Consider the following 22,650-nt stretch of genomic DNA (forward strand, 5'->3'; position numbering starts at 1 on the left):
AAGAAGCCAGAATTATCTCTTATAGCAGAATTTCTCTAACTAGAAAAAAGAAATCTCAGTCCTGGTTTCTCTACTCTCTTTGGTGAGTGAGGGAAAGTCGTTCTTACTATGCCTCTTTTCCCCCTGAAGGGAAGGGCTGACTTGGTGTAAAATCTGTCATAATTTAACAAACATTTGAATTGGACTCCATATTTCCATTTGTCCAGGCCAAACACCTTGGAGTCATCCTTAACTCCTCTCTTTCACACTCCTATCCAATCTGTCAACAAATCTTGTTGACTTCACCTTCAACTCCAGAATCCAACCTAATACAAATCATCACCATCTCTTGCTAAGATCATTGCCATGGCCTTCTCTCTGACCTCCCTGCTTCCACCCTGTGCCCCTGCAGTCCGTTCTCACTGAGCAGCCAGAGTGGTTCTTTTAAATTGGAAGTTCAAACCCTTCAATAGCTCTGCATTTCATTCAAAGTAAAAACCATACAGCCCTATGCGATCTATCCTTTCTCAGGTCCTACTGTCATGCCTACTCCACCTAAGCCACACTTTGCCTCCTTGTTATTTCTCAAATATAGCAGGCGCCCTGATGCCTGAGGGCCCTTGCATTGACTGTTCCCTCTGCCTGGAATGACCCCTTTCTCCAGGTGTCTGCATGACTGACTTGTTCATTTCTTTCATGTGTTTACTCAAGTCACCTCAGTGAAGCCTACTCTGCCTGCCATGTGTAATATTGCAACCCTCCATCCCTCTCTCCTGTTTTTCTTCCACACCATCACTTCCACATCCTTCTAACATACAACAGAATTTACTATTGATAATTTTGTTTGTGTCTACCTCCTCCCACTTAACAGTAAGCTCTGTGAATATCTATTAATTAAATATCTAATTCATTCAATTAATTGAATATTGATATCCATTATGTGCCAAGCATTGTGCTAGGCAATGGAGGTACCAAGTGATTAAGACTGCTTATAAGTCTTGTGAGGGAAGAAATGATAACAATTAGTAGTAGTAGCTCATTTATTGAATGTTTCCTCTGTGTTAAGTGTTTGCCAAACATAATGATGGCTAATGTTGATTAAAACAGACTTTGTTCTACATGCATTATCTCCTTTAATCCTCACCAAGATCTATAAGGTGACTATTACCAGCCTCATCAAAAAGAGTGAGAAACGAGGCCAGGCACCATGGCTCACACCTGTAATCCCAGCACTTTGGGAGGCCGAGGCTGGAAGACCGCTTGAGGCCAGGAGTTCAAGACCAGCCTGGGCAACATAGCAAGACCCTGTCTCTACAAAAAATAAGAAAACATTAGCCAGGTGTGGTGGTGCATGCCTGTAGTCTCAGCTTCGTGCCACTGCACTGCAGCCTGTGTGACAGAGTGAGATCTCCAAACAGACAACAAGAACAGAAAACAAAAAGGGAAGATTTCAAGGCTCGGAAATGGCAGAGTCAGGATTTGAACCAAGGCGGCTGCAATGAGAACAGAGAGTAAGGTCAAATGTGAGAAATATCTAGGACTCAGGGTCAGCAAGACTAGGGCAAAGATTGGATGTAGGGGCCGAGGGAAGGGGAAAGTGACTCCTAGGTTTTGACTGGGGTGGACCAAAGCGCAATGAGGCCGAAGAGAAAGATGAAAGCCCAATTTGAGATACGTTAAGTTTGAGGTGCTATGGGCCACTCGTGGATACAGTCCATCTCGGGCGGGGCAGGGGCGGTTCTGCTGCCCCTCCGCCCCCGCCTGGGCCTGAAGAGATGCTAGGAGAAGGCACGCACGGGAAGATGAGGAGGTGGGTTGCCCTTCCTCTGGGACAGCTGCAGGAAGGGCGTGGGGGACCGCGAGACAAAGAGCGCGCAGGCACAGCCTTTTTCAGGGTGGCCCCTTTAAGAAGCGCGCTCCCAGCTTCCAGCCCGCCTTGTATGCAAATTTAGCGGCGAGGCGGGAGCGCGCGGCTGATACCCGCGGACTGGGCTGCGGCGGTTAGTCCTCTCCCGGCCGCCGTCGCCTCCGACATATTGCCCGCAGGAGCTGCGGCGGCGAAGCGGAGAGCGCCGGGGGAGGAGATGGGTGAGCAGAGCGGGTCAGGCTTGGCCTGAGAGCGAGCGGGCGCGGGGGTTAGGAGGGCCAAGCGGCTAATTGCTGCCGCACGCGGACAGGACCCCAGCGAGGGGAGGCGGAGGGGGAGGGGATGCGGGCGCAGACGGGACCCCGCCCCCTCCTGTCGTTTTGCGGGGTGGGGCCTCTGTTGTGGGGGCGGGACATTGGGGTGGTAGGCGGGACTTCTCAAACGAAGGCCTGTAGGGGCTTGGGCTTTGGTGAGGACCCGCTAGTCGGGGCTAGAAATGGGGGCGGAACGTACTGGTGGGCGTTGCCTTCGTGCTAAGGGCGGGGCTTCTGGGCTGGAGGAGCTTGTGCGGGGGCGAACTTTCTGGGCTGGAGGGGCTTATACTGGAGGCGGTGGGGCGGGAAGACTCTTCAGACTAAGGGAGCCTATTCTGAAGTGGGGCTTCAGGGCCGGGAGGGCGTTCATTGGCTTGTGGGCGGGGTTTCTGGGCTGACAGTTGCGTGTGGGCGGGGCTTCTGGGCGGAGGGGCTTTATGTGGGTGCATAGCTGCTAAAGAGAGGAGAGTGGGCGTGGGCAGAGCTTCTGGAGAGTGTTTGTGTGGGGTTTTCTGAGCCAAGTATAATAGTATATGAAGAGAGCTTCTGGTCTGTGGGCTTGGTGAGGCAGAGCCCCTTACTGGACAGGTACTTTTTGGAAACGTGTGGGAAAAGCTTCCGACCTGAGGTGCTAGGGCTTGGTGTGTGTGTGAGTGGAGGCTGCTGTGTTGCTGTGAGGCGGTATGAACAGGTTATTACTTTGATTAGGTGCTTAGGAGTCTCGTACAGGACCTTTGGGCAAGGTGGTACACGGGAGCTTGGGCTAGACTGCTAAGCCTAGGGAAACAGATTGTGGGTCCATGCTTTGGGTCCAGAACCACAGCATTCTCCAAGCCATATCGCTGATTCTGTGCTCAGGCCTTAGGTCCTGCCCACTGAGCTGGATCGTGGGGTCCTGGAAGAAAAAGCTGTCTCAAAGGTGCCCAAAATTATAAGTCTCCGGAAACTTATATCTGAATGGGCCCCAGTGTGTACCAGAACTGAGAGCACAGGACCTAGCCCCAGTACTGTCTGTGACACAGTATAAGCTCAGTTTCCTAATTTGTGAAAAACCTACCTTGCTGGGCTGAGTCACTCATTAAAATATACTTTGCTTTAAAAAAATAGCAAATATATATATGTATGTTTATATACATATATATATTTGCTGTAGGAGGGATAGGGGATACAGCAGTGAAAAAGACATAAGATTAGTAACTTCACTGACCTTCCATTCTAGTGGGACAGACAGTAAGCATGTTAACAAATGAATGAGATAATTTCAGAGAGTGAATTGTTGTGGGAAAAAAAATAGCAATAAGATAGAGAGTGATGGGAGCAGCTACTTCACAAATGGCAGTCAGAGAAGGGCTCTCCAGACAGAGGATACAGCAAGTGCAAGAGGTAGCAGAAGCTGGCTTGCTGAGACAAAGGCCCAGATGTCTAGAGCATGGCGTGAGGGGGAGTGAGGCAGAGAGTGGTAGGAGATGAGGTTGAAGAGGTAGGCGGGGGCTCAGTGCGGATTAGATGATGCAATGGGATACCAAGTGACTGGTAGCCAGTATCATCGCTGTTATCCTTGATATATGCCCCTGGCTTGAGGATATACTTTACGTTGAGCCCCACAGGAGGACGAAGAGGTCCCAACAGGACATCTTACTGCCGAAATCCACTCTGTGAGCCAGGATCCTCAGGGGGCTCTGGTGGGGGCCACACTTCCAGTGCATCAGTGACCAGTGTCCGTTCCCGCACCAGGTAAACCACCTCTCTGTCTCTCACCCCTCACTGTGGGCTCCCAGGAGCAGTGTGGACAAGGCTCTGCCTGACTGGGTTCTAGGATGTGATATCTTGGATGCCAGATGGGGGCTTAGAGGGAAATGAGCAGCCAAAAAGACCCAGAGGGAGCTCAGCTAAAGGTGGTCACTGGGACAGATGCAGGGGGCATGGTAACATAAGCCCAAAGGCCTGGATTCCAATTACAGTTCTGTTCTGGCTTTGCTGATGCCGTGGGCAAGTTGCCGCCTCTTTCTAGGCCTCATTTTCCTCATGTGTAAAATGAACGTAATAATTCTTTCCCTCCTGGGGGGTGTTGGAAGACATGAATAAGGTTAGGGATAGGAAAAGACTTAGTTGCCTCCTGTGTCTGACAAGCAAGATTAGGGGGACTCCGTCCTTGCCATGAGCTGCTTTTCTGATCTTATCCCACAGTCCTGCGCCTCAGAAGCCCTTCTTTGTAGGGTTCTCAGGTCAGCTCCTGATGTTGTTTCCCCCATCCCCAGGAGCAGTTCTGGGACAGGGCTGTCCAGCCCCCCTCTGGCCACCCAGACGGTCGTGCCTCTACAGCATTGCAAGATCCCTGAGCTGCCAGTCCAGGCCAGCATTCTGTTTGAGTTGCAGCTCTTCTTTTGCCAGCTAATAGCCCTCTTCGTCCACTACATCAACATCTACAAGACAGTGTGGTGGTATCCACCTTCCCACCCACCCTCCCACACCTCCCTGGTAGGTGCCCTTGTGTATGTGTATATGTGTGTGTGAGATGTTTGGTTTCAGTTTAGCATAGCCCTACCAAACACCACTGTGCACTTGGCCCTGTGCGTGCTGAGCATGGAAGGTGTAGAAGAAACAGGAAACTGATGATTTCTGAATGCTCCTAGTGTGTTTAGTACCACACTGGGCATCGAAGGTTTGCAGAGATGAATCTGACACAGATTTTGCCTAAAGGAGCTGAGTCTTAAGTCCTGTAGGGGAGATGAACCACCGGCATACATGAGTGTTTCAGGGGGTAGAAAGAGCTCTGTTCAGAAGAATAGGTGCAGAGACAGGGGCATGGGTGATCAGAGCAGGAGGGCTTACACACCACTCTCTTATCCCCAGGGACTGTCCCACTTCCCTTCTCTGGGTCCTGGTCTACTCCTCTAGGTAATTTCCTGGCCTGACTCAGCTGGAGGCAGATGAAGGTCAGAGAATGGGGACAGTCTCTGTGGAAAGGACTGGGCAGCGGGAGGTGGGTATGAGAAAAGCCTGTGTATGGGCAAGGGGCCCACATGACCCCCAGGCCTCTGCCCCTTGACAGAACTTCCACCTGATCGACTTCAACTTGCTGATGGTGACCACCATTGTTCTGGGCCGCCGCTTCATTGGGTCCATCGTGAAGGAGGTGATTGGGTCCTAGAGGCTGGCCAGGGACTTTGGGACTCCCCTTTTCCCCTGGGGGTGTCAATGACATATGCCCAGCCCTTCAATCCTGAGGTATTTCCTTGGGGCTCCCTTTGGACTTGGTTGAAGAACATTAATCACATCCCTTCGGCTCTTGTAGTTTACTGGGCATCAGAAAGAAGGATTCACCTTGCCAGGTTCTGCCCAACCTGCTGTGCCTTTCCCTGGGCGGGATCACAGGCCATGCTGGGTGGGATTTGGGCACAGGCCCTGTGGCCTCCATCCAAGGCCCCATTCCGTCCTATCTCGCCCTGACCCAGGCTTCTCAGAGGGGGAAGGTCTCCCTCTTTCGCTCCATCATGCTGTTCCTCACCCGCTTCACCGTTCTCACGGCAACAGGCTGGAGTCTGTGCCGATCCCTCATCCACCTCTTCAGGACCTACTCCTTCCTGAACCTCCTGTTCCTCTGCTATCCGTGAGTACCCTTCACTTCACCCCTCATTGCCTAGCACCTGGGTCCTGACCTCTGCCCTGAGTGTGGCTGGGTCACCAGGCCTCCATATCTAGAAGACTGGAGGTAGGCAGCAACAGTATCCTCTCACGTTGTCTCACAACATCCCCCTGAGATCAGGATAATGAGCCTTCTTTTTCAGAAGAAACTGAGGCGGCATAATTTACCCAAGCTCCCACTGAGGGGGAGGTCAGAAGGGGACTCAGATCTGTGTGTATATCCCACAGGAATGTTCCCGAGGGGGAATGCACGGGCTTTGTCTCCCTCCCTCTTCCTTTCCTCTCTCTCTGGTTCTTTCTCTTTCTCTATGTCTCTCTTTTTGTATCTCAGTGTTTGTGTAATCCTTCAGTACCTCCCAGGGTCTGTGTGCAGGCAAGCATCTGCATGTTTGCATGTCTCTGTGGTGTCTGTGCATGAAGCATGTATGTCTGTATGTGTGTGTCTGCACATGCACGTGTGTATGTCTGTTTTGCTCACTCCCTCCATCTTACCAGAACCCAGATTGTTGAGGATGGAGAGATAGTATCTGAGAAGAGCCCCGGAGTATCCCTTTCTGGCCTAGAATCAGGGAGGACTTTGGTGAGATGCCCAATCTGGCTGCTCCTGTGTCAGGCTCTTGGCTGCCTGGGCATTAACAGTCATTACCCAACCCTGGGCTTTCTGGTTCCTGGACTTCCTCAGGTTGGGCCACCTCTGGTCCCTGGGAAGCTTCAGACCTGGACATTTCTCCCTTTCTATGCTGCATGACCAAAAAGGCACTGGCATGGGAGCCTCATTACATTTGCTTCAATTATATTTAGTGTTTTGGTTTTTTTCTGAAACAGAATCTCACTCTGTCACCCCACATAGAGTACAGTGGCGTCATAATAGTTCACTGCAACCACAAACTCCTGGGCTCAAGCGATCCTCCTGTCTCAGCCTCCCAAGTAGCTGGGACTAAAGGCACCCACCACTGTGCCCAACTGATTTTTTTATTTTTAGTAGAGACAGGGTTTCGCTCTTGCTCAGACTGGTCTTGAACTCCTGAGCTCAAGTGATCCTCCCAACTTGGCCTCCCAGAGTGCTAGGATTACAGGCATGAGCCATCTCACCTGTCCTTTAGTTTCTAATTACAAGAGTGATACATGTGTTTTATAAAAACATTGAACTTTATAGAAGCTTTTTAAGAAGATTTTTGGAAAACACGGATAGTTTATCATCTGATATAGATACTTTTAACATAGAAAATGAAAGTCCCACATAGTCTCATTCTCCCAGAAGAATACATTATTTGCAGCATATTTTTCCAAATTTTTTTCTGTATAAGTACACACATGATTTTTTAAAGAACAAAAATGGGATTATACTGGGCATGATGTTATACAATTTACTGTATTTTTCATGTAATCATATAACTTGGATATTCTTCCATGGCAATACATATGAGTGTGCCTTTTTTTTTTTAAATGGCCTCATAATATTCCATGGTGTAGAATTTTCACAATTTATTTGTCTTCTATTGGTGAACTTTTAACTTGTTCCTAGCTTCTCCTTATTTGTAACAATGAGGCAGGAAACATTTTTTTTTTTTTTTTTTTTGAGACAGAGTCTCACTTTGTTGCCTGGGCTAGAGTGCCATGGTGTCAGCCTAGCTCACAGCAACCTCAAACTCCTGGGCTCAAGCAATCCTACTGCCTCAGCCTCCCGAGTAGCTGGGACTACAGGCATGCACCACCATGCCTGGCTAATTTTTTCTATATATTTTTAGTTGTCTATCTAACTTCTTTCTATTTTTAGTAGTTTTTAGTAGAGATGGGGTCTCGCTCTTGCTCAGGCTAGTCTCGAACTCCTGAGCTCAAACGATCCACCCACCTCGGCCTCCCAAGTGCTAGGATTACAGGCGTGAGCCACTGCGCCCAGCCAGGAAACATTCTTTTGCACACGTTTTTATACATGTGACCAATATTTCTATACATCAGATTCCCAGAAGCAAATTATTGCACCAAAAGATGTATCCGTTTACATTTTTCATAGATATTAACAAATTGTCCTTCAAAAGGGTTATACTGTTTAAAACTCAGTAGTGGCTTAATTTGACACTTTATGGTTATTAACTGGTGAGTCTGTTCTTCTTGGATATAGATATCACCATATTTTGCTTTATTTTTTATTTAATTTAAAAATTTTATAAAAAAAATAAAAATTTTATTGACATAACTATATTGTAAATTAAATCCAATAGTGCTAAAAAGCTTATAGTAGAAAGCATTAATCTCTAACCCCACCCTCCAAAGTTTTAGTCCCACTCTTCAGAAGCACTCTCCTTCACTTTCTGGTTTTGTGTTTTTTGAGTTATCCCCATAATTCTAGTATCCTTAAGCTTTTGTTTATTCTTTTTAAAAATGTATTTATTGATTTTATAATTGGATAATAGGTTTACATGATTAAAATTCAGATGGTATAAGAGTATAGAGTGAAAAAGTCTCCCTTTGACTGCTGCCTCCCAGCCATCCAGTTTTCCTTCCAAGAGGTATCACCAGTGTTTCTGGTTTCTTGTATATCCTGGAAATAAATGTTCTATGCATATACAAGCATACCACACACACACACACACACACACACACACACAGGCATGCGCACGCATATTCCTTGCAATGACAGATGAAAATTTAGCTCATTCTCCCATCCCTGCTGTTCCCAGTATTTGATAGCTGTTATTATTTTTAATTTTTTATTGATTATCTTTGTCAGTATTATAAGTATGCCTATACTTTTTATTCCATCAACAATAGTATCTTGAATCCCTTTCATGTAAGACAAGAATGTTAGGTACCTTACCCATCCACCTTTACTTCCCTCTTCCTCCTTTCACTTCCTGGAAGCTGCACTTTTATGTTGTGAAGCTTGACATTCACATTCTCCTATATAACCATATTTAAGTCTTCCATTCTTTCTCTAAGGCTAATTCTAAAAATTAAAAACCAGTAAGTAGCTTTGATATAATTATGGATATGAAGATGTCATTCACTGCAGGGCCCAGCCGTGTGCATAGATGATATTCCTTCTCTATAGTTACTGAGTCACAATCTTGGGCCTCTGATAGAAGAATGTTTCTAGTGTCAAGGTCAAATAGTTTTTCCTTACTCAACATTCTATCAATTGCTTAAAATCATGTCCCATTTTAGTTTGCTTCATATTTAGATTGTAAACTTTCTTATGCAGCTTTTTATTTTTCTTGGAGTTTCTAATTGTCTTTCTTGTTAACGAAAGAATCATGAGCCTTCAACATATCCTCAAGTTTATCCAGCCTCTCAGCCATGCTACCTGATGCCTGGAGTCCATTTTACCCCCCAGAGACATCCTTCCTGGAGCCCTCCATCCTCCTGTTCCAGTCTGGAGTGGTTGCTTTTTAGGCCTGCTGTACAGCTCTCAACCTGGTACTTCCCTTCCTCACTCTCCTGGGTTGTGTCCACTGTTTCCTGGATCCCATGTCTTCTTTCTTGGTTTTCTCCCTTATTTTGCTGGAGTACATTATGAGGTAATTTCCTTAACAATGAATATTTGGGAGGTGTATGCATTCTGAGTCCTTGCATGTCTAAAAATGTCTTTATTCTGCTCTCATACTTGATTGGTGGTTTGGCTGAATATAGATTTCCAAGTTCAGAATTTTGAAGATGTTGTTCCATTTTCTCTACCATCCAGTGTTGCTGGTAAGAAGTGTAAAGCCAGTTTGATTCCAATTCCTTTGTAGATGACTTGTTTTTTCCTTTCTAAAAACATTAAGGAGTATTCTATTTATCTTTTAATTACCTGAAATTTTACAAGAATGTGCCTGGTGTGGAGCTTTTATCATTCATCCTATCAGTACTCTAGGACTTTTTTAACCTGGAGATTTGGGCACTTATTTAGCTCAAGGAAATTTTCTTCTATTATTTCTTTGATAATATCTTCCTCTCCATTTTTTCTATTCTCTCTGGGACTTCTGTTCATCAATGGTAGACCTCACAGATGGTCATCTGTTTCTCTTTTATTTTCTCTTGTATTTTCCATTTCTCCCTCTCTTTCCCTCCCTCCTTCCCTCCCTCCCTCCCCTCCTTGTCCTCCCTCACTCTCTCTGTTTCTCTCTGTCTCTATCTCTCTCACTCCCCTTTGGCTTTAGAGAGATTTCCTCAACTTTATCTTCTAGATTGTTTTCAGCCATCGTTTTTTCATCTCTAAGGCCTTTTTCTTGTTTTCTGATTGTTCCTTATAGCATCTTGTTCTTGTTTTAAAAATCTCTTATTTTCCCTCAATTTTGTCTTTCCACTGGGGTCAATTTTTCTGTGTCATGCTGCTAGTTTTCCAAGTATAGTTGGTTTCTTTGGTTGTCTATTTATATTTAAGAAGGAAGGACTGAGTAGAAGGAGTGCATTTTCTCTCCCTCTGCCATTGTTTAAGTGAGTGGGAGGTTTGACTGGGAGTTTAAGTACATGAGCAGAACACACTGACTGGCAGGCTTTGCTTTAGGATGAGTGAGTGAGGTGCTACTTGTCAGGCTGTGGGTCTCCATAGGCCATAAAGGGGAGAGGGGTTTTACTCTAAGATGCTCTTGTTAGAGACCTCAATTCTCAGACAATTTATTTAATATCTTTAGAGAAGAATCCTTCAGGGTGGGGCGTATGAGGTGAGTAGGGGAATAAAGGGACTGACTCTGATAAATAAATATGGATCTTTGTTTAATCCCATTTACTCACCCTGTTTCTCACTTCTACCCTCTATTAAAGGTGCCCATTTCAAGCCAGAGTCTCTCTTGGGTCACTCTCGGCAGAGAAGTTCGCACCCCCAGTGCAGTCCTCACATGGCATATTCTAGACCTGTGCCTTCCAGTTTAGCAGCCACTAGCCACCTGTGGTTATTGGGCACTTGAAATAGGCTAGTCTGAACTGAGATGTGCTCTAATTGTAAAATACACACCAGATTCTGAAAACTTAGTAAAAATAAAAGAAAAAAGTGAAACATCTCATTAATAAATTTTCATTGCCAGGCATGGTGGCTTATGCCTGTAATCCCAGCTACTTGGGAGACTAAAGTGGGAAGATTGCCTTGAGACCAGGAAGTTCGAGGCTGCAGTGAGCTATGATTGCAACACTGCACTCCTTCCTGCGTGACAGAGTGAAACCCGTCTAAGTAAACAAACAAGCAAAATTATATGTTAAAATGATAATATTTTGTATATGTTGGGTTAAGTAAAATAGAATATAACAATTTCCTCTGTTTTTTCATGTGGCTGCTAGAAAATTTTAAATTACGTATGTGACTCTCGTTATATTTCTATTGGAAAGCATTGTTCTAGATGATAGCTTCTTCCTCATCTGTCAACATGTCTCCATCTGCTTTCTAAATTTGTCAAAATCATTTGTGTACTGATGACCTCCACTCCTATTTTTTTGCTGATATGGATTTATTTTCTATTTTTATATAGTCATGCATTGCGTAGAGGAGTGGGAGGGAATCTTGTTATCTTGAATATGAAGCCGCTTCTAACTTCTGACCTGTCAGAGCAGTCACTTACTGTCACCAAATAATTTAATTGATCATAGGACCTATCTGCAGTCCTTATTTTTTTTAAGACAGGGTCTCTGGGTCTCTATTGCCCGGGGTAGAGTGCAGTGGCATCATCATAGCTCACTGCAACCTCAAATGCCTGGGCTCAGGCGATCCTCCTGACTTAGCCTCCCAAGTAGCTGGGACTAAAGGCACATGCCACCAGGCCCAGATAATTTTTGTATTTTTTGTAGAGATTGGGTCTCACTATGTTGCTCAGGCTGCTTTGCTCTCAAACTCCTGACCTCAAACAATCCTCCCACCTCAACCTCCCAAAGTGCTAGAATTACAGGCATGAGTCACCATGCCTGGCCTTGCAGTCTTTCTTAGAGGCAAAGCCAAGGAGATTCTTTTTTCAGTTTTTTTCTAGAAGCAGGGTCTTGCTCTATCGCCCAGGCTAGAGTACAGCGGGCACAACCATAGCTCACTGCAGCCTCGAACTCTGGGCAACTCTCTTGAGCTAGTAAATCACAGAGCTAGTAAGTGGCAGAGCTGGGATTTTAATCTGGGCCTATTTGACCCCATGGGTTATGCTCTTGACCATAATTCTCTAAGTTATCTTATTTATTAACCTTACCCCAAGAAGGATGGTAGCATCCCCATCCAAAGAGGCTAAGTTACTTGCTCTGGAACACTCATATCCCTTGTTGAGACCCCAGAAAAAAGGAAAAGAAAATATTATTGTCGATAGGAAATGTAGCATTGTCATTGGCCCTAACTCCTGGGGGCAGCCTAGGAACCCTTCTGGGGCTTTGTAATTCTGGGGACCTAGAGAAATTGAGAGGCCTCAAGGTAACCAAAAAAAAGGAATACTTATAAAAGTACCTACTCCAAGCATGGTGGCTCATGCCTGTGGAGGCTAAGGTGGGAGGATCACTTGAGGCCAGGAGTCCAAGACCAGCCTTGGCAACATAGGGAGACTCTGTCTGGGAAAAAAAAAAATGATGATGTGCCATGGACTTTGCTTGGCACTTACCCAGTTTTTATAATTATTCCAGGGTATGGGTCCATCCGGTTTTCATCTCACATAGTACTAGTCACACACTCAAAAAACCCCTTGAGGCCAGGTGCAGTGGCTCACGCCTATAATCCCAGCACTTTGGAAGGCCAAAACAGGAGGATCACAGGAGCCCAGGAGTTTGAGACCAGCCTGGGCAACATAGGCAGACCCTGTCTCTACAAAAAATAAAAAAATTAGCTGGGCATGATGGCGCACACCTGTAGTCCCAGCTATTTGGAAGGCTGAGGCAGGAAAATTGCTTGAGCCCAGGAGTTCGAGGTTACAGTAAGCTATGATCAGGCCACTACACTCCAACCTGGGTGACAAGAGCAAGACCCTGTTTCTAAAAATAAAAACAAAAACAAATACCTTTGACTAATTTGTTCCAGCCCTTCCCTATGGGTGTTGCTCAGGGGAAGGGATTTATTCTGTTCAAGAACCCATTTTAGGCCAGGCACAGTGGCTCACGCCTGTAATCCTAGCACTCTGGGAGGCCGAGGCGGGAGGATTGCTTGAGGTCAGGAGTTTGAGGTTCCTGTGAGCTAGGCTGACGCCACAGCACTCTTTTCAGGGCAACAGAGTGAGACTCTGTCTCAAAAAAAAAAAAGGCCCATTTTAGTGCCTGGCACACAATAAATAATTCTTTTTCAACTGCCCTCTTCTATAAACTAAAGAGCTGCCTCATACTTGTACCAGTAACAACTTCTACTTCTCTTTTGTGGCACTGTATATACTTTATAATTAATTACTCTTAATGATTTGTTGAATATCTGTCTTGATCTTTGGTACCAGACAGTTCTGGCGTTGAAGCCTGGCTCTCTTACTTCCTTACAATTGTGTGATCTTTGGGAATTTACTTCACCTCTTTGAGGCACCACTTCCTCAGCTGAAAAGGGGAAAATAACAATACCTAATGCATAGTGTTATGAGAAAAAAGAAGAGGATGCAGGAAAAGCATTTAGTACAGTGCCTGGAACATAGGCTGTGCCCAGCAAATATGGGCTGTTTGTCATTGCTGGACTGGGCAGGGACTTGTCTCTTGCTTCCCACTGTGTTCCCAGTGCTGGGCACACACTCAGTAATAATACATGTGTTGAATGACCATCCGATGGGAGGATGGATGGATGGAAGGGTGGGTAGATTCTCTCCTCTGAGCAGCCAGGAGAGCTGTAGCCCAGGGAGGAAAGAAGATTCCCCTCAGTGGCTGAGGTTTGGGATCCTGGCCTGTGGGCAGGCCTTCCCTCACCACCATTTCCCCCAGCAGGTTTGGGATGTACATTCCGTTTCTGCAGCTGAACTGTGATCTCCGCAAGACGAGCCTGTTCAGCCACATGGGTTCTGTGGGGCCCCGGGAGGCGGTCAGTGGCCTGGCGAAGAGCCGGGACTACCTGTTGACACTGCGGGAGACGTGGAAGCAGCACACGAGACAGCTGTATGGCCCAGATGCCATGCCCACCCATGCCTGCTGCCTGTCGCCTAGCCTCATCCGCAGCGAGGTGGAGTTCCTCAAGATGGACTTCAACTGGCGCATGAAGGAAGTGCTGGTCAGCTCCATGTTGAGTGCCTATTATGTGGCCTTCGTGCCTGTCTGGTTCGTGAAGGTGCGTAGCTCAACCCAGGGAGGGAAAGGGCCTAGCTGCGACCCTGCCCTGCTGCCCACCCCTCGTGAGCACTCCTGCTTGCATAACTGGCTCTGCTGTTTGGGATGAGATTTATTTCATCTGTTCTTCTCTGGAGAGCTAGAGTGACTACTGTCTCTATTTTATTTTTATTTTTATTTTTTTTCCTGGCCCTCAGTCACTTAGTAAGTCTCCCTTTTTTTTTTTTTTTTTTTTTTTTTTTGAGACAGAGTCTTGCTCTTTTGCCCTGGGTAGAGTGCCGTGGCATCAGCCTAGCTCACAGCAACCTCAAACTCCTGGGCTCAAGCAATCCTCCTGCTGCTTCAGCCTCCCGGGTAGCTGGGACTAGAGGCACATGCCACCATGCCCAGCTAATTTTTTCTATTTTTAGTTGTTTGGCTAATTTCTTTCTATTTTTAGTAGAGATGGGGTCTCGGTTCTTGCTTAGGCTGGTCTGGAACTCCTGAGCTCAAGAAATCTTCCCGCCTCGGCCTCCCAGAGTGCTAGGATTACAGGCATGAGCCACCGTGCCCGGCCTAAAATGCATTTCTTAAACTTCAGGGGAGAGGAGACTGATCTTGTACTTAACTCTTTTTTAAAAATAGAAGAGCCAAGATCTGAATTCAGGGTAGTTGGAGCCCAGGGCCTCTGCTCTGGCTTAGAGTAGGGGGCAGCAGGAGCAATTTTTTTGTAGAAAACTGACATGTGGGCACAGGGTCTAAGCCTTCTTTGTTAGGAGTTTGAGTCTTGGTTTCAGGCTACCCTGGGGTCTCCTCAAGGACTCTCCTATAGTCTGAGCCAGGGGGAGTCAGGAAAGGGAGAGGGAGTGAGGCCATTATGGGTGTCCCAGGCCTTACCCACATCTTTTACCCCCAGAACACACATTACTATGACAAACGTTGGTCCTGCGAACTCTTCCTGCTGGTGTCCATTAGCACCTCAGTGATCCTCATGCAGCACCTGCTGCCTGCCAGCTATTGTGACCTGCTGCACAAGGCTGCCGCCCACCTGGGCTGCTGGCAGAAGGTGGACCCAGCGCTGTGCTCCAATGTGCTGCAGCACCCGTGAGTCGCCCTACCCTGCTCTGCCCAACCCCTGCCCTGCCCAACCCCAGCCTTCCTGATCAGTGTCTGGAGTCTCTCACCAACTTGCTCATTAACTCATTCATCCAGCAAATAGTTATTGAGCATGTCTTGTGTATTAGGCTGTGTGTCCAGAGTAGGGTACAGTGGAGCCCCAAACAGACACGTTCCCTGTCCTTGGGTAACTTGCAATGTACGGGAGAGGGGAGGGGAACAGGTGGTAAATTCATGGACTCACTGACCTTCCCATTCACTGACTCACTTATTTACTCACTCATAGACTGACTTGCTCATGCTTCACTTCTCTCTCACCTGCTCACTCATCCACGCAATCGTTAGGTCACCTACTCCGTCAGCACACATTTACTTCTACCCAGTCCATACCAGGCCTCGTGCTGTGTGTCAGGCAGAGGAGCTTGGATTTTGATCTACGGGCCAAGGGGAGACAGAGAGGATTTTGAACAGTGGAGAGACCCATTCCGAGGTGTGCTCTGGTGACAGGATAGGGTGCTGTGTTAGCAGATGGTGAATGCTGGCCAGGGAAGGAGGGCCACGGGGAGGAAATGACAGATGAGATTATTAACAAGTTCACAGTCTGGTGGGGGAGGTAGCCATGTACACAAACAGGATGAGTTGGGCGAAAGAGGCCTAGTGGCAGGATGGCACTGTACCCAGAGCAGAGGCAGAAGTCACCCTGCTTAGGAGCCCTTTATCAAAGTAGTTTTTACCCCAGGTTTTACTAATTTTCCTGCCTATATTCCCCCGGTAGACTGGAAGCTTCTCAAGGCCAGGACTACCTCTGAAGCACATCTGAGTGTGGGGCCCAGGACAAGGCTTGGCAGAGAGGAGGCCCCACCAGGGAGCAGAGATGCAAAGGGAACACACAGGTGCCACGCTTCCTGGGGTTGGCCCTTCGTGCAGTCAGGGTCCCTTTCAGGCTCTGTCCAGGAGGTCCAGAAATGGGACTGGGCATTGCCGAATGGGCCAGAAGAAGGCTTGGCTTAGCCTTGGGCTCTGAGGAGAGGGAGGAGTAGATAGAACACAGTTGAAAGTGAGGATAAGCCTGTCCATGGCTCACCGTGGTGCTTCCGTGGCTTCTCAGCTGATGGACTGGGTCCTGCTGGCCTTCTCTGGCTTATCTCTCACCCTGCCCAACTCTTACTCTGCTCTCAGCAAACCAGACCTTTTTGGGTCCTCATGTGCATTATGTGCTTCTGTATCCAGGCGCTTGCACGTGATATGTCTTTTGCTTGGAATGGTCTTTCCATCCTTCTTTTCCTGGTTAACTCCCATTCATCCTTTACCATTTTCTTCCTCTGGGAATACTTTTCTGACCACTCAGAATGGATTTGGTGCCTTTCCCCTCCCATCAGTGCCCCGTAATACCATGATCATCGCACCTGCTGCTTTTCACTGTTTGCTTGGTTACCTGCCTGCCATTCCAGGACTAAAAGCTGGAGGTCAGGGCCCTGACCTGTCTAGCACTCAGCTGTCTCCTCATTCATGGCAGAGTACCTGGCTTATAATAGACACACTGCAAATTTTTGTGTTTTTTGTATATAGTCTTTTTTTTTTTTTTTTTTTTTGAGACAGAGTCTCACTCTGTTGCCCAGGCTAGAGTGAGTGCCGTGGCGTCAGCCCAGCTCACAGCAACCTCAAACTCCTGGGCTCAAGCGATCCTCCTGCCTCAGCCTCCTGAGTAGCTGGGACTACAGGCATGCGCCACTATGCCTGGCTAATTTTTTTTTTCTATATATATATATTTTTTTTAGTTGTCCAGCTAATTTCTTTCTATTTTTAGTAGAGATGGGGTCTCGCTCTTGCTCAGGCTGGTCTCGAACTCCTGACCTTGAGCGATCCACCCGCCTCGGCCTCCCAGAGTGCTAGGATTACAGGCGTGAGCCACCTCGCCCGGCCTTGTATATAGTCTTTTTTTAAGGCAAAATTGACATGCAGTGAAATGTACAAATCTTAAAGTATATAATTCTTTGAGTTTTGATAAAGGCTTATATACTCATGTAACCCACCCCTATCAAGATATTCCACCCTTAAGAAAACTTCCCTATGGCCCTTCACAGTGACCTCTTCTCCCCAAGACAACTTTTTGCTTTCTTTTTTTGAGACAGAGTCTTGCTCTGTCACCTGGGCTAGAGTGCCGTGGCGTCTGCCTAGCTCACAGCAACCTCAAACTCCTGGGCTCAAGCAATCCTTCTGCCTCTGCCTCCCAAGTAGCTGGGACTACAGGCATGCACCACCATGCCCAGCTAATTTTTTTCTATATATATTTTTAGTTGTCCAGATAGTTTCTTTCTATTTTTAGTAGAGATGGGGTCTCGCTCTTGCTCAGGCTGCTCTCAAACTCCTGAGCTCAAGTGATCCTCCCGCCTGGGCCTCCCAGAGTGCTAGGATTACAGGCATGAGCCACCGCGCCCGGCCAACTTTTTGCTTTCTTTCACCATAGGTTAGCTTTGCCTATTCTAGAACTTCATATTAGTGAAATTGTACAGTAGATACTCCAGTGTCCAGTTTCTTTCATTCACCATATTGTCTATGAGGTTCATCCACGTTGTGTATAACACGGTAACAATTTTTTAAATGAATGAATCAATGAGGCAAGAGCATGGGATTGAGAAGGGCTCTGCTTCTAGGCTGTGATTCTCAGTCCTCTGGCCTGGGATCTTTGGGGTCCCTGGGAGATCTCCTGAAACATTGGAAGAATGCTCACTTTCTTCCTGGCATCTCATTCATGTGCTCACCGGGCCCTCTCTGTGCCAGGTCTTGTGGTGTGCTTTGAGGACACAGGGATGAATTAGACACCCTCCCTCAAGGCCTCCTAGCCTAGTGAGGGGATACAGACAGGGCAATAAATAAATGACAAACATTAGGGAATGTGGCAGGAGATTCAGAGAACAATGAAAGGATGCTGAACTCTGGGGAGTTTGAGCAAGGCTTTCTGGAGGAGCCTGGGTTTTGAAAGATGATGAAAAGCTTACCAGAAGGGTAAGGCATCAGGAAGGGCAATCCAGTTGGCTTACGGAGAGATGTGAAGCAGTATTAGGAATTAGAAACTGTTCTGAGTGGCTTGAGCATGAGCTGTGTGGCAAGAAATTGTGGAAGCCACACAGGACCTCAGAGGCCATGCCAAATCCTTGGGGCCTTGACCCCAAGGGCACTGGGAAGTCTTTAAAGGGTTTTAAGCAAAGGAAGGTCAGGTTCAGCTTGGTATTCTACAAAGACCACTCAGGCAGCTGTGTGGTGGACCAGTTGGAGTCTAGAGGTCAGACCAGATGAAGCATGTGTATCCAGAGAGGAAAAAGGGTTTTCTTGACAATCCCTCAGTAAGTAGTATCAGCCCTAGACCTTCAGATTCTCAGTGAGGTGAATTTCTCATGGTTCTTACCCCGTTTTAGAGGCAACTGAGACCCAGAAAAGGAAAGTCAGTGTGCCTAAGTGATAGAAATGGGAGTGGAGCCCTGGTGATCACCCTCTGCCCAATCTCTGGTACCCCCGTTCCTGGGTGAGCTGGGAATAAGGGGCCCTGTTGGGCTGTGCCTCCAGGTGGACTGAAGAATGCATGTGGCCGCAGGGCGTGCTGGTGAAGCACAGCAAGAACGTCTACAAAGCAGTGGGCCACTACAATGTGGCTATCCCCTCCGACGTCTCCCACTTCCGGTTCCACGTGAGTCTCTTCCCCTGGGAAGGAGGGGAGGGGCCTGATCTAGAAGGTGGGAGGATCAGCAAGGCAGGAAGGTGATGTCATAGCAAGAAAAGGGTATTTTCGGTATTTCTAAATCCAAAGAAGACATGCACACATGCAGCAGAAGGACAACCATACAAATTGTCACTTAATAACTGCAGCTTATGCAGTAACAGATCTTTCAAAACATTGGATTGGAGGGAGAGATGACACAATTAAAAAAAGGGGTTCTTGGCAGTGAAAATAATAACTATCTCATTCCTTATTTAGTGCCAGACACTGTGCTAAGCCCTTTCCATACACGCTCCTATTCAGTCTTCCCCCGAACCTTGTATGTGAGAGAAATGCCAGGGCTATCCCTGTTTTCGGATACTGAAATCAGCTTAGAGAGTTTAACTTATTCCCTTACTGGGACACTTGGGAACTAATGGTAACAACTCATGACTCAGACATGGAAAGGACTGCTGAAAATCATCTAGGCCAGTGGTCTCCATTGTATTTATTTTACTATCAAAATCCTTTTTTCTAACACAAAGACCAGAGTCCAATATATAGGACCTCATGGCACTGCTCTATTTGAAGGAGTTGGAACCCTCTTTAATTCCTGATCAGCTCTGCAGTAGTTCCTAAGGGACCCCCATTTTTTTAATTTTTTTTTTTTTTTTTTTTTGAGATAGAGTCTCACTCTGTCACCCAGGTTAGAGTGCAGTGGTGTCATCATAGCTCACTGCAACCTCCAACTCCTGAGCTCAAGTGATCTTCCTGCCTAGGCCTCCCAGAGTGCTAGGATTTCAGGGGTGAGCCACCACACCCAGCCTATTTTTAATTTTTTTTTTTTTTTTTGAGATGGGAGTCTTGCTATATTGTGTAGGTTGGTCTCAAACTCCTGAGTCCAAGTGATTCTTCTGCCCCAGCCTCCCCACTAGCTGGGACCACAGGTGTGTGCTACCATGCCTAGCCCTAAGGGACCCCCTTGAAACCTGGGGCTCTAAGAAACACAGTTTGAGAAATCAGTGATCTGGGTTGATATCTTCATTTCACAGTTGAGAAATCTGAGACTCAGAGATGGACTTGTCCAGTCTTGCAGCCTGCCAGATGCAGAGCTGAGCTTGGCATCTGATTTCCTGCACCCCCATCTCCTGCCACTTCTCCTCCTATCCTGTAAGCAGTTCTTGAGGTCTAGGTACCTTGGCCCCTACAGAATAGAGATCACTAGACATTGGAGCACTCTTTTGAACTGATCAGAAATTTTTCTTGAGTCCCTATACTCTACCTTGCCCTGAAACTCCAGATAAGAGTGAGGCGTTATCATGTCCCCTGATAGCTTCCAGCCTAGCTAGGGATGCTACACATGAAGTATTAGGTAACTCGAGCTGTAGAATCTATAATAACTTTCATGCCCATGTCTTAAGTTTCTAATTTGTTCAGGCTCAATAATGCCCAGGAGGATGACATATAAAAAGGTGTTGGTTTTAGACCAGAAAAAGAGTTTGAGAGAGTAAGTAAGACCTCTCAAAAAAGGATTCCTGGAGGAGGTAGAAGTTGAAGAGGATCTTAAACGACTTACGTGGGAAGCGGCAGTCCTCCCAGGAGGAACACCACAAGCAAAGGCAGATGAGGTGGCAGAGTCCACACCCAACCCTACAAAGTCTTCCTCTTCACCCAAGTCTGCATGGGGTCCCAAGAGCTTGTCCCCTTCACTGGCCTACCCTGAGCCCCCATCCAAGAGGCAGCTTTCTGGAGCATACCTTCCAGCCCATGCCTACCCTTTTCTGGGCAGTTCTTTTTTAGCAAACCCCTGCGGATCCTCAACATCCTCCTGCTGCTGGAGGGCGCTGTCATTGTCTACCAGCTGTACTCCTTGATGTCCTCTGAAAAGTGGCACCAAACCATCTCACTGGCCCTCATCCTCTTCAGCAACTACTATGCCTTCTTCAAACTGCTTCGGGACCGGCTGGTATTGGGCAAGGCCTACTCGTACTCGGCCAGTCCCCAGAGAGACCTGGACCACCGGTTCTCCTGAGCCCTAGGGTGACCTCAGGGACAGCATCCAGGCTTCGGCCAGGGGCTCCCTGGCAAGAGGCTGTTGGGGAGGAGTGGGTGGGGGGCAAAAAAAAAAAAAAAAAGACAAAAAAATTCACCAGAGCTTTGTATTTTTGTTACGTACTGTTTCTTTGATAATTGATGTGATAATGAGGAAAAAAAAGTCCTATTTTTATACTCCCAACAAACCTGTGTCCTGTGGTTCTTTCCCTTCTTGCCTGTGAGGCACACTGCAGAGGTGTGGGATTCTGGGCTAGGAAGCCCCACTTGCGGCTTCTGAAGCCTCTGGGCTGTGCCTTCTCCATTGGAGAGGAGATGAGGAGGCACCAGAGGCCATGGTAGCAGTGACAGCTGCTACCAACTGAATGCTCGCCACATATACCAGATGCTGGTCTCTGTGTGTTTCAGGCCTTGCCGTAATCTAACTTTTGTGACAACCCTAGGTGGTAAGTGCTGTTACTCCCATAGATGAAGAACTGGAGCTCAGAGAGTTATGGTGACCTGCCCATGGAATTGGTAGGACTGAGCACAAATTTATTTCTGGTCACGCCTGTAATCCCAGCACTTTGGGAGGCTGAGACAGGAGGATCGCTTGAGACCAGGAATTCAAAACCAGCCTGGGCAACATAGCAAGACATCATCTATTACAAAGAATGGAAAAGTTAGCCAGGCGTGGTGGTGCATGCTTATAGTGCCAGCCTGAGTTGTATTAGCCACTTCCTAGATGGACAAGAGGGGGAAAGGCATTTCAATGACAGAAACAGGCATATGCAATAGCACATGGATTTGGAAGGTGGCTATGCTCACCACTATCCCATCAAGGCCAGCACATAGATTTGGAACATCCTGGTGCCTTTTGGGGAGGGTAAACAGAATGTGGTTCCTAGAGCAGGGAAGATAAGGAAAGTGAGGTGGGGAAGATAAGCAGAGGCAGAATCAGGGAAGACAAATGGCCCTAGGCTAGCAAGGGTGTGTGTGTGAGCAGGGCTAATTGCTCCAGTGGAAATAAAGCTGTTTGGAGTGTCACTGGCTCCTATGGACATAAGGTGGAGGGTTCAGGGGCTGCAAAGAGGAAACACAGACCATCACAGCCATTCTCATCTATTCAGCCCATGTTCCTTGAGCCCATGTTGGCCACAGGGCATGTAGGTGAGCTCACAGTGGTGGACGGGAGACAGACAGCTCAACAAATCAGTGCCTCTGTTGAGGCAGGCACTGTGCTAGACACTGAGATAGTTACAAAGATGAGGAAGATACTATCCCATAGACAACAGAAAAAGATGGACACGTGAGTTAATTAGAGTGTGAAGTGCTATGGAAAACGAGTGTTCATGACACTGGAAAGACAGGCTTCTCCGAAGAGCTGATAGTTGAATTGGGTCCTGAAAGTGAGCACGGTTTGGGGGAAGGGAGGGCATTGCATTCCAGGCAGAGGGAACAGCACATGCAAAGACACAAAGAAGATAGGAATATATCTGAGTAAAAGTAGTTCCCCAAAAATGGTTGGAGCCTGGGTTGCCTAGTGGGGAGTGGCCCAAGAAGCTGAAAAGGACAAGTCTATGTACCATATTGGAATGTTTGGACATTACCTAAGGGCAGGCAATAGGAAGTTGCTAAGCAGAGGAGGAACACTGTAAGGTCCCTACTTTAAGGAGATAGTGGATGGGAGTAGGAGAGTCTGGAGGCAGGAGACCAATAAGGAGGCAGGCAAAATAAACCCGGAGAGTGATGAGGTCTCAACTTGAGCAATGGCAGTAGGAAGAGAAATACAGTGCTCCCTTTCCTAACTCTGAGTCCTACAGTTTGCCTTTGAGTTGTTTGTTTTAATGGGCCAGGCACAC

At 47.2% G+C, this 22,650-nt stretch overlaps 1 protein-coding gene across 5 annotated transcripts; it reads left to right on the forward strand.

Annotated features, from left to right (window-relative positions):
* Positions 1-1,954: 1,954 nt before the first annotated feature.
* TMEM39B (transmembrane protein 39B) lies at positions 1,955-20,993 on the forward strand. Of its 5 annotated transcripts, XM_069477600.1 has the most exons (9): positions 1,955-2,067; positions 3,768-3,894; positions 4,419-4,638; positions 5,213-5,296; positions 5,616-5,770; positions 13,633-13,969; positions 14,864-15,051; positions 18,628-18,748; positions 20,547-20,993. In XM_069477600.1, the coding sequence occupies exons 1-9, from the start codon at positions 2,064-2,066 to the stop codon at positions 20,787-20,789; spliced, it is 1,479 nt and encodes a 492-aa protein (XP_069333701.1). In that variant the 5' UTR covers positions 1,955-2,063; the 3' UTR covers positions 20,790-20,993. The 5 variants fall into 5 exon arrangements, with proteins under 5 accessions (XP_069333701.1, XP_069333704.1, XP_069333705.1 ...); XM_069477603.1 differs by lacking the exons at positions 5,213-5,296; positions 5,616-5,770 and having other exon boundaries at positions 13,630-13,969; XM_069477604.1 differs by lacking the exons at positions 5,213-5,296; positions 5,616-5,770.
* Positions 20,994-22,650: the final 1,657 nt, after the last annotated feature.

Source organism: Eulemur rufifrons, chromosome 8 (genome assembly GCF_041146395.1).
Source record: "Eulemur rufifrons isolate Redbay chromosome 8, OSU_ERuf_1, whole genome shotgun sequence".
Classification (NCBI taxonomy): Eukaryota; Metazoa; Chordata; class Mammalia; order Primates; family Lemuridae; genus Eulemur; species Eulemur rufifrons.